The 13,307-nt window shown below is 38.6% G+C and overlaps 1 protein-coding gene across 3 annotated transcripts in view; it reads left to right on the forward strand.

The window, feature by feature from the left end:
• The window catches only part of large2 (LARGE xylosyl- and glucuronyltransferase 2), a 127,529-nt gene that overhangs the window by 88,080 nt on the left and 26,142 nt on the right, over positions 1–13,307 (forward strand). For 2 of the 3 annotated variants that reach the window (XM_008286633.1, XM_008286634.1), the window contains one exon: positions 7,990–8,190. In XM_008286633.1, the coding sequence (XP_008284855.1) occupies positions 8,091–8,190 (100 nt within the window). In that variant the 5' untranslated portion in view covers positions 7,990–8,090. Of the gene's footprint in view, positions 1–7,145; positions 7,217–7,989; positions 8,191–13,307 lie in introns of those variants that run through there. The other variant, XM_008286635.1, reaches the window with a different exon arrangement.

Consider the following 13,307-nt stretch of genomic DNA (forward strand, 5'->3'; position numbering starts at 1 on the left):
ACACTTGTGTGCCGGTCCTCGCCCTGCCACCGCCCACGCCGTCGTCCCTCCTGTGCTGCTCTCAGCTCTGCTTCCATATCGCTGCTGACCGCCGCAGTCCTGCGACGCCTCGTATCGCCCGCCGAGCGCTTTGTTTTTACGGCCACAATTAGAGCTGGGAAGAGTTTTGTGCAGCTCCTGCAGAATCAACAGAAGCTGCCTATTAAAGTCCTCTTTAGTGGAACTGTCCCTGACACTTTTATCCTCGCAGGCTGAATGGCCGGCAAACCTCTGCCTCCTCCAACTCGGCCTCCACCTTATTCACCTCCTCTTCTCCTCTTGTTTCGTGCCGTTTCATGTCCTCCCTGCTGCATAAATCTTCCTTTATTCTCTTCCTGGTTCCTCCACCTTATCTCCTCTTGTCTTCCACCATTGTCTTTGTTTCCCTCTCTCCCTTTGGCATCTCTTTTCTCCCACGTTGCTTCTTCTGTCATCACCTCTACTCTAATCTATACTTTCCTCTCCTGTCCTTGCTTTTACTTTGGTCTCCTTGTTCCTTCTTTCCTTTCCTTCGCTCTCCTGAGCCTCTTTGTTTCCTTTCCTTTTTCTTTTCTGTCCTTGTTGTTGTTTCCTTTCCTTTTCCTTTCCTCTCTTTGGTTTCCTTTCCTTATCTCTGTTTCCCTGTCCCTTAGTTCCAGTCTTAGTGTCCTTTTCTTTACTTGTATTTTTTCCTTTCCTTTCCTTTCCTTTCCTTTCCTTTCCTTTACATCTCTTTCTTTCCTTTTCTTTAGTTCCCTTGTTTTAGTTTCCTGTCCTTTTTTCTTTGTTGTTGTTTCCTTTCCTTTCCTGTCCTGATTCTCGTTTCCTTTCCTTTTCTTTCCCTTTTTTCTTTCCTTTTCTTTTCCTTCCTTTCTGCTCTTTTTCTCATCTCTCTCTCTGTTTCTCCTCTTCATCACTTACTTTCTTTTCCTCTCTCCTCATTTCTTTCCTCTCCTATTACCACTTCCATTTCCCTCCTTTCCTCTTCCTCTTCCTCCTCCTCCTCTATCCTTCCTCTCTCTGTTCTCTCCATCTCTTTGCTCTTTTCTTCCTGTCAGCACCTTTCATTGCTCTTAACGACGTACAGCGCATACATCAGCCCGGCTAATTAACTCATAAATCATCTCTATGTACTCTGAAAGTTTAAATGGCTGCCAGAGTGATTTCTGTGCACAGTTTGATCCACACTTACAGCAGATAATTGTAGTGTTTTTAATAATGCATCACTCTGAACCACGCAGAGTTGCATCGACAATTTACTTTTTAATGTTTTTAACTTTTTGCAAGTTGCTCAGGTTTTTCTGCTCCTGCTGGTTTCTGACCAGAGAACAAATACGTTTGACACTTTCCCTGCACCTTTCAGGACAGATCTGCATCCTTAAACCCTGTATTTACTGGAAAACTCCCTTTGTGACTCTCTGGCAAAGGCTATTACACTTTATTTAACTGTTTCTGTTGTCAGTATAAATCGTCTGTTGCTTTTACGGCCCAGCATCTAAGTTCCAGAGGCGTATATTTAAAGAAATGGAATACAATATTTGTTATCATGCTTTCATGAGTGTATAGTCACACATCACCTTTCCTTTCCTTTCCTTTCCTTTCCTTTCCTTTCCTTTCCTTATCTTTGTTTCTTTCCTTTTCTTTCCTCTACTTTCCTTGCCTTGGTTCCTTTCCTTTTCTTTTCCTTCCTTCCCTTCCCTTCCCTTGTCTTTGTTCCTTTCCTTTCCTTTGTTTCCTTTCCTCATCTTGTTTGTTTCCTTTCTTTTTCTTATCTTTGCTTCTTTCCTTTTTGTTCCTTTCCTTTAATCTCTTTTCCTTTCCTTTCCTTTCCTTTCCTTTCCTTTCCTTTCCTTTCCTTTCCTTTGTTTCCTTTCCTTTCCTTTCCTTTCCTTTCCTTTCCTTTCCTTTCCTTTCCTTTCCTTATCTTTGTTTCTTTCCTTTTCTTTTCTTTCCTTCCCTTCCCTTCCCTTGTCTTTGTTCCTTTCTTTTTCTTATCTTTGCTTCTTTCCTTTTTGTTCCTTTCCTTTCCTTGTCTTTGTTTCCTTTCCTTATCTTTGTTCCTTTCCTTTTCTTTTCTTTCCTTCCTTTCCCTTGTCTTTGTTCCTTTCCTTTGTTTCCTTTCTTTTTCTTATCTTTGCTTCTTTCCTTTCCTTGTCTTTGTTTCCTTTCTTTCATTGTCTTTAGTATCTTTCCCTTCCTTTCCTTTCCTTTCCTTTCCTTTCCTTTCCTTTCCTTTCTTTTCCTTTTATTATCTTTGCTCTTTTCCTCTCTTTTTCCCCCCTTTCCTTTCTTTTCCTTTTCCTGTCTTTAGTTCCTTACCTTTCCAACAACTGTCTCACTGTTATTTCACTTCCTTAGAGTGAGTCCTACATCTACTTATCGTTGTCCAAAGTAAAGAAAACAGATTCACACCTCAAGTTGCATGTAGGTAAATTAATTGGCTCTGCTGAGCTCTTCAGCCCTGCAAAATTAAACTGCTTTAAACATTATAAAGTAAATACAACATTCAACGATTCACCTAATGCTGACAACAGATTTTGCAAAGTTTGCAGGGAATGTGTATGCACACATTTAAACACTGTTTTTTTTTTTTTTTTTTTTTTAGCAGAAACACCTCAAATGATGATTCTAATTCCTTTCCTGCATTTGTCAAGCTTTAAAATGTTCTATTGTTTTTATTTACTGGGATAGTAGACGGCCTTTTGTTTTGTTTTGTTGTCCTGCGCTGCAGTTAAATGACAATAAAGCTTTTAATTTAAATTCTAAATTAAAATTGCTGCAGCTCCTGAAGCACACTGACTACATTTATCAGTAAATGGTTTCCTGTGGAAGTAGCCTAAACACTGCAGGTCATATAGAGACAAATAACCGTGGCTTTGTTTGAGCGTGTCAACAAACTATGAGGCTGTAAGACGACGACACAACATACAGCAACTCTGCATTGTTTTTGTTTTTTTCAAAGCAGATCTCCAAAAATTGAAAATCTGAGTCACGAAAACTGCTAGAAAACAAATATTTTTATGGCAAAACCTCCATTTCTGACACTACTTGTAAAAACCAGCCTTAATGCAAGAGGCAGATACAGAACTCGCTTTTTTTTGTCTGGCTCCTTTTAAACTTGAACATGTCAAAACGATGTCGGTTCAAGTTTGAGCGAGAAAAGTCCCAAGTTGAGGAAGTTGCGAGGTGACCTTCAGGTGCGGCAGAGGAAGCTTTGTGTCAAACAGCAGCGTTTTTCTGTGTTTTAACATGAAGCTGATTCAGCTGCTGAGGACAGAAAACAGCAGCGACGGCAAAACGTCCTGACAGAGACGTATGGAGGCCGAGCGGCTCCTCAGAGTAAACACCAGACTGTGGATCATTATTAAGAAGATCTACACCCACATTTATCCTGCAGCCGACCTGACCGACGCGTCTGCAGCTTCTTTGTTCGTTAAGAATCGAGGAAGTGAAGCTGGGAATTGTTTCTTTTCTTCTGCTTTTTAAAGCTGACCTCTCTCCTCGCTGGGGTGTCACCTCTCTGACCTTCATCTTGTTTTGTTGGAGATGTTTGACTGAAAGCTGCCTGTGTTTTGTCTCTTTCTCGTCCTTCAGTTTACCGTCAGACTTATCAGAGATTCTCTGTCCTCCAAAGCGGTCTTAGAAATAACGTACAGGTCATCTGGAGTTCGTGAAGTATCTCTTGGTTACACAAAGACGTCGGTACAAGTGTTTTGTTTGTCTTCTACTTTTTATTTTCTTCAAATACGAACTGAAAAAGAATTCTAATAAACGTACAGGTTCCTAATTTCTTGCTAATTTTCAAGTTTTCTGAAATGATCAACAAAGTCATTGAGAGTAAAATACTTTAAACACAGAGTTTAGTTTGGATATTTCCAATTAAGTAGTTCTGGTTAATTACACAGAGCGTTTCTGTCGGAGCACAGACGCAGAAACATTAAATTTGTCTACAGGAAAGCAAACAATTCAGCATTTATGATCAATGCAAATGTGATTTAATAATGAATAAATGTTTGCCTTGGGTTTAAATTCTCTCTTTTGTGGCTCCGTTTTATCTTTAATTTAGGTGAATTTCCTAGAAAGTTCAGGAAATTAAGCACCTGTAAAATAAAGTGTATCCAGGTAGTTTTTTTGGGAACCGTTCTGGAGTTTCCAGCCGTGTCACATGATCTTTTTTGACCGATGGATGTGGCTCCTTGAACTTTCAGTTTCAGCTTTTAGCCAAAACAAACAAGTTATCTGCAATTCTATGACATCTGGGTGAACTACACTCGCTAAGGAAGAGCCGTGGACTGAAGATAAAAGACAGACGTGCCCACTGGTTTGTGAAGGACTGTTTTCAGGCCTTGAGTTTGGAATTTGGCCTTCATCAGCTTGGTTTTTTAAAACGAGCGAGGGCTGAATCTGCTACAAGGTAGCCTCGTTCAGAAACCACTCTGCTGTATTGTCTGTATTCCTCTAAATGGAACCATAATTTACTAAATGAACGTCATGTTGTATTTAAGGAGCTTTGAAACCATCGATTGAGTCCATACATTCATTAGGAAAACACTTCCTGAGGTAACAGATCAAGGACTTTTATACGATTGGATTTCTTGAGTCGCCCCCTGCTGGCTGATAGAAAGAACAAAGGGTTGTTAGCATCGGCTTCACTTTTCAGACCTGAAGGCTACATCCATCTTTTATAGACATTCTGTGGGAAAATCATGCGATATTACTGAAAGCTTAAATCAGGGCTGTTGTTTTTTTCTGAAACAAACTTTTGATCTCAAAAGAAAACTAATATATTTCTATACTGGCACATATCATAAACATGTAGTTTCTAAATTTCATCATATTACAAATGGATAAAATTGCATGTTGATTATTTACAAAAATCTGCAACAATCCTTGAACAGTTTGGAGAAAGTATGTGTCTATTGTGTATTTTTCTGACACATTTGATTTTTCATATAAATTTCTTTCAAACTCCGGTTTAGTCAGAGTTAAACGTGATGGAGTATTAATACAACAGACAAAGTTTTAACCTGCTTGAGTTGAATAAAATCTAAATACTGAAATATTAGTCATCTAAACATTGGGGGTTTTGCTCGCTCTATTGTTTTAATTTGTGGTTCCAATTTAAAATTGATTCTGCAGCTATTGTGATAAATGATTGATTGTTTGAGTCATATTTTAAGCACAAATTTTGACATCAATCCCAAATATTTTTAGCTTTTAGTGTCTTAAAGAAGCCTTTTTCTTTGTCATTCATCAGTTTAGCTTTAATCATTTTTGGGTTGAATAAAGCCTTTTGTCTTTTGGCATTTGTTTGATGTTCCGTTGACCAAACAATGAATCAATTACTTCTAAATAATCAGAGGATTATTGGATAATGAAAATGGAAAATACAAAACGGAAATACAATGCAATAAGAAGCCTTCATTGTTATTCTATTGTGAAAAATATGTGATTAAGATGCTCTTAAACTCCACAACTGGTGGATTAGGACACATTCACAACCTCAGAAACACAAATAATAATAAATATGTTTAATAAATGAAAAATAAGGTGAAATATGGAACATGAAATTTACATGAGCCAATATGTGAATATGCGTGATGTTTCTTTAAATATAAGTTTTTAAAAATCCTTCAGTTATGGTAAATGTGTGAAATATGTGGAGATTTAGAAGTGATGTTGCTTTTACATTTTTCCATGAGCTTCCACTTTTAGTAAATCCATCAATAATCTTCAGCGTTGGTCAAAGCTTTGCTGCGTCTCAGAAAGCAGCTCTGCCTTGATCCAAGAATCCAAATGAAGCTCAGTTTGAGGTTAAAGTTTCCTTCGGTCGGCTGTAAACTCGGCCGAGTCTCGTCTCCACTCGTGTTTCCTTCAGGCTTCTGTCTCATTAAAGAGGGATTAACGAGTGACGCCGTAAAACAAAGACGGACCTGCTGGACTCACTGAGGAGGTTCAGCTGCAGCTTGTTCATGGATTTCTGTGTTCACATGGAACTGAAGTGACTCCTGATTCAGTTCACTTCATCCTTATCGATCTGAACAATCGTCGGATCTCGTCTCCGCAGCGACTCGACTCTTGAGACTGAACAGTGGCGACAGGAGTTTCACACTGATCTTTATTTTATTTAATCTCATGTTTTATGCAGCCGGATGTCAAACTGCATCTCCATCAGGTTGTCAAACAAAAGGAACGAGGCGCCGCTGTGAAGCTGTTACCACTAAATCTTAAATCAGGTTCATTCAAACAGGTGAAGCGCCGTCACATCACTGTCTAATGTGTGATGTCAGTTAAAATATTGATTCAGAAACATTTACTCACTGAGCACTGTAAGGAAAACATTTTAATTCATCTAATCAGCCAATCATGTGGCAGCACAGAATCCTACAAATACGGAGAAAATTCTGCCTCTCTGTTCCCATTTTGTCTGTTTCTGGTCATTTTGTGTTTCTTTCTGGTAATTTTCTGTCTTTTTGTGGTTGTTTTGAGTCTTTTTCTACATATTTTGTGTCTTTCTTGACATTTTTTTTGTCTTTTTGTGGTCATTTTGTATCTGCGTATTTCATGTTTCTTGTCATTTTTAGTCTTTTGTGGTCTTTTTTTTGTCTCTTTCTGTGCATTTTGTGGTTCTTTCTGGTAATTTTCTGTCCTTTTGTGGTCTTTTTGTGTCTTTTTCTGTGTGTTTTGTGTTTCTGTCTTGTCATTTTGTGTTTTTTTGTGGTCATTCTGTGTCTTTTTCTGTATATTTTGTGTTTCTTTCTAGTAGTTTTTGTGTCTGTTTCTGCATATCTTGTCTTTTTTTTTTTTTTTTTCCTTTTCGTGGTCATTCTGTGTCTCTCTGGTGCCCTTGTGGGAATTCTTTGTGTCTCTGTAGTTGTTCTGTGTCTCTTTGCAGGCACTTGTCCCTCATTTTGGTTTTCTCAGCTGTGTCCAACAGTCTCGTGACAGACGTTTAGTAAAAATGTGAATAAACTTTAGGCCGTGTTTCCACGGAGCAGAGAGGAGACGAGTATGGAAATAAATTAAAGAGACTGAGATGGAAAAAAAACCCCAAAACATACTTTATCAAAAAAATGAATGCACCATGGCACAAAAAACAACATCCAGAGGAGACAGCTGTCAGCAAGTTGATGGAAGATACATTCAGCTTTGTGACATCTTTCTGGAGTGATGTGTAGCGTGGAGTGATAAACGCAGAGTTAGTAAAAATGTAAATATTTAAATATGTATAACATGTGGAGCTGCTGTTTCACATTCCCAGTGTTTGTAACAAATGTTGGACTGCTGATTCTCCTTTTGTCACTTTTTGAGGACAAAACTATGGTTCTTTATTTTTTATCATTCATGATTTTATAAGTGTGCCAGACTGCACAGAAGACATGTCTGAGTTCTCTCTCCTCCTAGTCATGGTTGTGTTGTTTCCATAGCGGCGCAGGACTTCATACTGCAGTGAAGAATGTGACCAGAGCACAAAAAAAAACACCCAGAAACTGTTTGGAGTTCAGAGTGTTAATCAGGTTTTGTTTTTGCTGCTAGAGTTGTTAAATTGCACAGATAACAGCTTCTTTTCAATTTGCACGTTTTAGTTGAAGGTTCAGGTTGTTCTGATCCACTCTAACTCCTGATGAACGTTGGTACAACACGTGGATCGTGTTAGACCAGATCTGAGTGCTCTACATGTCTGTACGTCAGCTCTAAATGGTATCTGCTGCCTTTTGGGTTCCGTCTTCTACACTGTGGGTTCGGGGACATTTACCGCAGATCTGGTTCAGATGAGCTCCAAACAGTTTGGATCTGCAAAAGCTCTGCAAACCACAGACTTGTGAGTGATTCAGAAGGAATCTGCAGACCACTGTGGGACCAGAACCCAGCAGTTTGCAGCTCTGGAATGATGACAGTTTCTCCACAAACATCACTTTAAGAAAAGTACAAGTTTCCAGTGCGCTGATTGAGTTGTGTTTTGTTCCTCAGATGAAAGGATGCTGCGGGGACCTGATGAGGGACTGAAACCCACCTGAACCCCCTCCTCCCTTTCCTTCGTCCTCGTCCCGACCCCTCGCCGCCGTCCCACCATGAACCTGCTGTGTCGCGGCCGCCTCAAGCTGCTGGTGGCGTCTCTCACGGCCATCGTCCTGCTCACCTGGCTCTACCTGCTGGCTGGAAACCTGGAGAGTGAGTAGGAATGCGCTCCGACACGCACCAGCCAAACACTTTTCATTATTCAGTGCAATCCGAGAGCCCTCGCTGTGCAATTTTCATGGATATTGGGTTTGAAAAAGTCAAAAGCTGATTTATAATTAAAGACTTGGGGGCTGTGGTTTGGGTCAGACAGAGTCGCAAGAATCCAACGAGAACAGAAAACATCAATTATCAGATGTTTTCCCCTTCGATCTGACTATTAAGTTCAATTTTTAAACACACGGAGGCCATTTTCTGTTCGGGTTGATTTTTCATTCTGACGTCTCAAACAGCCAACGAGGTGCAGTCAGCGCTTTTGTTTAGATCACAACGGTTTTGTGGAAAAGCTTTAATAACAAACACATACTTCGAGAGGCGAGCGGGAGGTCACGTCTACAGCAGCCTTAAATCACATCGGCTTTAAAGCTGCAGTGTCTCGAGCAATGCAGACTGATTATAGATTTTATTCTTATTTAATCACAATCAAACCTTAAACAACATACAGCTACGTAAAAATAAAACCTAAATCAGGCAAGTAGCAGCAAATGAGAATTTCTTTTCTGATTTATCGTCTAGTTTATGAAACATTAAAAAAAAAAAATTGTGTTTTTTGGGACCCACATCCAAAAATCACCCCTAAAATCCAGCAATCTCGTATTTTTTTACCTGTTCAATTAATAAAGTAGTTGCTGATTATTTTCTGTTAATCAACTAATTGACCTTTTTCTTTTTTTCAAGATAAATTCACTTGAAATCTCCTGTGGATGGTTTCACTGATCCTCTGATTGCTCATCTGTTGGATTGAAATGTTGCCTTTGAAGTGAATGCTTTTAAAGGGTATTAATTTACTGATTTGGAGCCTAAAAGTGTGCAGACCTTTCTCTGACCTGCTTTTTAGTAATCCTCCAATCTCTCATTTATCACTTCATTAAAATCTAATGAGCAGATCCTGGATGCAGGTTAGCATTTTAGCGCTGACGCTTTAATGTTATTAAATGCAGCCTGGTTTCCTGAGGAAGTCATTTTATATCAAACGATGTTAGAGACAAACTAAAGCGCAGTTTTATATATAAGATAAGATCAGCCTTATTTGATCCCACAAAGAGGAAGTTTGTGTCATGGGGGATAGTGTAGAAATGTAAGAAAATAAAAATAAACGAGAAATATACACGCGTACATAAGATTGTTCCACATGTAGAAATTCAGATATTGCAGAGAATCCCTGAACCGTATAAAATAATATTGTGCAGGATTATTCTATATAAACAAACAAAGAACAACACAGAAATGTCATCTTTTAATACATTCATTCAACCTTTATTTATACTCGAGGGATCACTGAGGGGCGACCCTCTTTTTCACTGACATTTAGTCAAATTACCAAAGCAAAGAGAAAAGAATGGGAAAAAAATAGAAAAGAGCTGACAGAGAAAAGGCCACAGCTGCTTGAAAAATGGCATTAAAGTGTCCTGGCAGGGAAAATGATGTGTTGGGTAGATTAAATAATAATATAGGAATGTAACTAAAATAATGTGAACATTTAGGAATAAGGTTTGATTGTGTTTGCAGTCAAACCTGATATTAAATGTTATTGAATCGTTCTCTTCATTGATAATCAGCAGCGTTTTCAATCAATTATGGAATAACTGATAACACAAACTATGGAAAGAAGACATTATTCCATATGCTGATATTGTTGCTTCCATCTATGGCAGATGACATTACCCACAAACCCACATAAGAAAATATAAGCCTAGTTTCCTCTTTATAACTTTTCCAGTGCAGTAACAAGTTATCTTCACAACTTTTTATGTACAATTGTTCACACCGCATTAGTCCTACAGTTTAGTGCAACTACCTGTATGTGGAAGGTGTACAAAGTCTGTTATGACCTTTATTTCTTGTCTTGTAGTTTATTCTGCTTATTTTTTAACTCACTGCTGTAACGTGTGAGGAAACAGTGTAACATATTAAATCGTAAAAGCAGCTGATTTCCAAATGTCACGAGGTCAAAGGAAACTGTCCTACTGACCTGTAGTTATTATGCGTCACATAAGTCTTTGTCATGGTGGCCCTTTTCTAGATAAACCCCCACAAACACACTTGCTTGCCAACTCTGAACTGCCTGTAATCCAACCTCGACCTCGTCCTCTGGTGCTCGAGTTTAAAACAAGAGAGGCTCCACCTGGTGGCGCAAGCAGGTACTACAGCTTATTTACAATACATTTTCTGGCATATATGTACTTCGTCTTCTGCCTAATTGGGTAATATGTTTTTATTTGCTGAAAATATTAAAAGCAAAACATCCCTACTGTGCATATAAACATTTAAACCATATTGAAAGTGATACAGTGAAGTTTAAACTCATGAGATGGTCGGGGTGAAAGCAACCTGTTTAACTGCAGTGAGGTTAATAGAAAGCAGTGAACATGCACGGTCATTAAACATCCCAGAAGTATTTGTCATGGTGGCCCTTTACTTGATAAACCCCCATAAATTCACTTTCTTGCAAACAAACAGTAAGAGGACTAGTAGTAGGAGTACTACAGGTTAGCTACCTTACATTTTCCTTTGCCTTCTGGCAGATTGGTTAATGTAGTTTTAATTGGTTAAATTATAAACGGCAAAACATACCTATTGTGCATAGAAACATTAGTGCATAATGATAGTAATCATAAAAATTTTAACTGCAGTAAAAATCATGCTAAATAATGCCTCTGTTTACCAGATTTAATGCTTATTAATGCTATTTAAAGCCTTAATTTTTACAAAATCAATGTAATGACTATTAATGCTTTTTAATGCCCTGCGGAAACCCTGCCAAAGTTTGAGTGATGACCTCATCTGGTTGCTACAGTACTGAACAGGAAGAGGCTCCACCTGGTGGTACAAGCGGGTACTACAGCTGATCTACATTATATTTTCCGACATGCACGTCCTTCGTCTTTGGCCGTATCGGTTAATGTGTTGCTGATCGTTTAAATTACAAACAGCAAAACGTACTTACTGTACATTAAATCGTCAGTGCACAACAATCTTGCATACATTTAGATTTATACCATGTTAAAAATGATACTGCAGAGTTGAAACTCGTGAGACTGTGCTCACTCAGAAATGAGAGCGACCTGTTAGGATGAATGGAAAGCAGAGGACCTTCATGGATATAATGCAGCTCTGGACTCGGCTCTGACTGAAGCGTCCTGCAGGAGTTTCCAGTGTGGCAGCAGGTTTCTTTCTGAGCTGATTTCCTCCCTTTACTGCTGAATTTAAAGTCCCATTATCACACCGATTAGCCGTGGTCGGGTACAGTACGACTGCAGGCTGCGTGTGTTTTTCTTAGATATCACACACACCGAGGTCCCGGCGATACAGTTAATATTTGATGTATGTGTTGGGGTTAGCAGCGGTTCTTGGAGGGCAGGCGGAGCAGCAAAATAGGATTCCACTCTGTCGAGGCTCGAACACGTGGATGACTGATGAGTTGTCTCGCTGCAGTGGATCCACTTTAGCTGAGAGTGTTAAAAGTGATGGAGTGAGCTGTTGGAGCTCATCGCTTCCGAAATAACCAGCGTTTCCTTTTGGCTGCATGTGACTGACTGCAGATCAGATTGTGGTCACTGTATCCGTCCATTCAGCTCCACTTTGCTCTTTAACAGATTGTTTCCTGTTTTTACAAGACTTATAATGTGAGTACAGTAAGACATAACTACAGTATATGATGACTTTATAATAATGATAATAACATTATTTATGTAGCACCTTTACAAATGATGCTCAGGAATGTCACAACAGAAAGCCAATCGGGCCAAACAGAAAGTAAAAAATTACCAGAGCAGCAAAAAGTGGAAAAATAGAGTTTAGCATGATAAAATTTAAAAATGCAATGTCCAGAATTCCAATATAATTTAATTAATAAAACAAACAATGATTAATACATAAAATAATAATAGAATTCTTCTTATTACAAATTCTACACTGTACACAGAGGTGCAAGTTAAAGTACATTCACCCCAGTTATGTATTTACATATAGTTCTAAGCTAGTTGTGCTTGTTTCCATGTAAAGCTACTTTATATTTTACTGCATTACATCTGACATCTACTGCATGAATTTAAAACCCTGCAAACTGTAAGAAATCTTCTCATTCTTTGTTTAAGAGACTAATCTGCTGCTAATCAGGTGTTATGTACATGTGGTCCATGGCAATACGAAACAGAAAAAATCACAGCTTCAAACCAGGACTTTTCTGAGAGGCAACACCTGCCTTTGGTGTCTGAAGACCTTTAACATGAACAAATAAAGCTGCAATATAACACTGAAGGAACCTCCCAAAAAACAGAATATGGGCTCTTTAAGCAACATTATCTCAAAGTCAATCATGTCTGTGTCACTACGTTTTACATGTCAGAGTCCAGACTGGAAAACTCAACCTTTAGGAAATCTGACTGAAGAATTTACCTGTTAAACACTGAAACAGTAACGTATAATTAGTTTGGTCAAACAGAATGCAAAAAATATTGTAACCCTTAGAAGTATCTTGTAATTGTGAGCTTTGTAAGTCTGCAGAGGTTTGCACATGCAATAAAAAAGCATGAATGAAGGAAGGAAGACACACAGAAATCAGAATTTTATCTCTTTCTTGCATCTGTAACAACAGTCCTATCGTATAGCAACTGATAATATAACTAAAAATACATTCTTTGGCAGATTATACTTCTGCACTTATACACAGAGTGGTGTTTCTATTTAAATAAATGATGTGAATACTTCTTCTGTATGCAACATACAGCATAGACAGTACAGCTGTTTGACTGATTCACCACAGGAAAAAAAGTGTTGCAAATAAATAATTTAGAAAAAATAAACACAAGAATATTAAATAAAAAATCAGAAGAAGGAATCAGTTATGAACGAACATGATTCCATCGTTCCTGCTGAGGGTGGGAACATTCCCATCATGCCTCACTTCAGCTGTGGGCCAGCTGCTGCTAGACAGACTGAGAGAGGAAGAGGGGGAGGAAGAATGAGAGACAGGGAGGAAAATATATAGAGAGGGAAAGGGGGGAGGAATGGAGTATGAATGTATGGGAAGGAGAGGAGGAAGACAGAAT

This window comes from Stegastes partitus, unplaced genomic scaffold (genome assembly GCF_000690725.1).
Source record: "Stegastes partitus isolate 25-593 unplaced genomic scaffold, Stegastes_partitus-1.0.2 Scaffold461, whole genome shotgun sequence".
Classification (NCBI taxonomy): Eukaryota; Metazoa; Chordata; class Actinopteri; family Pomacentridae; genus Stegastes; species Stegastes partitus.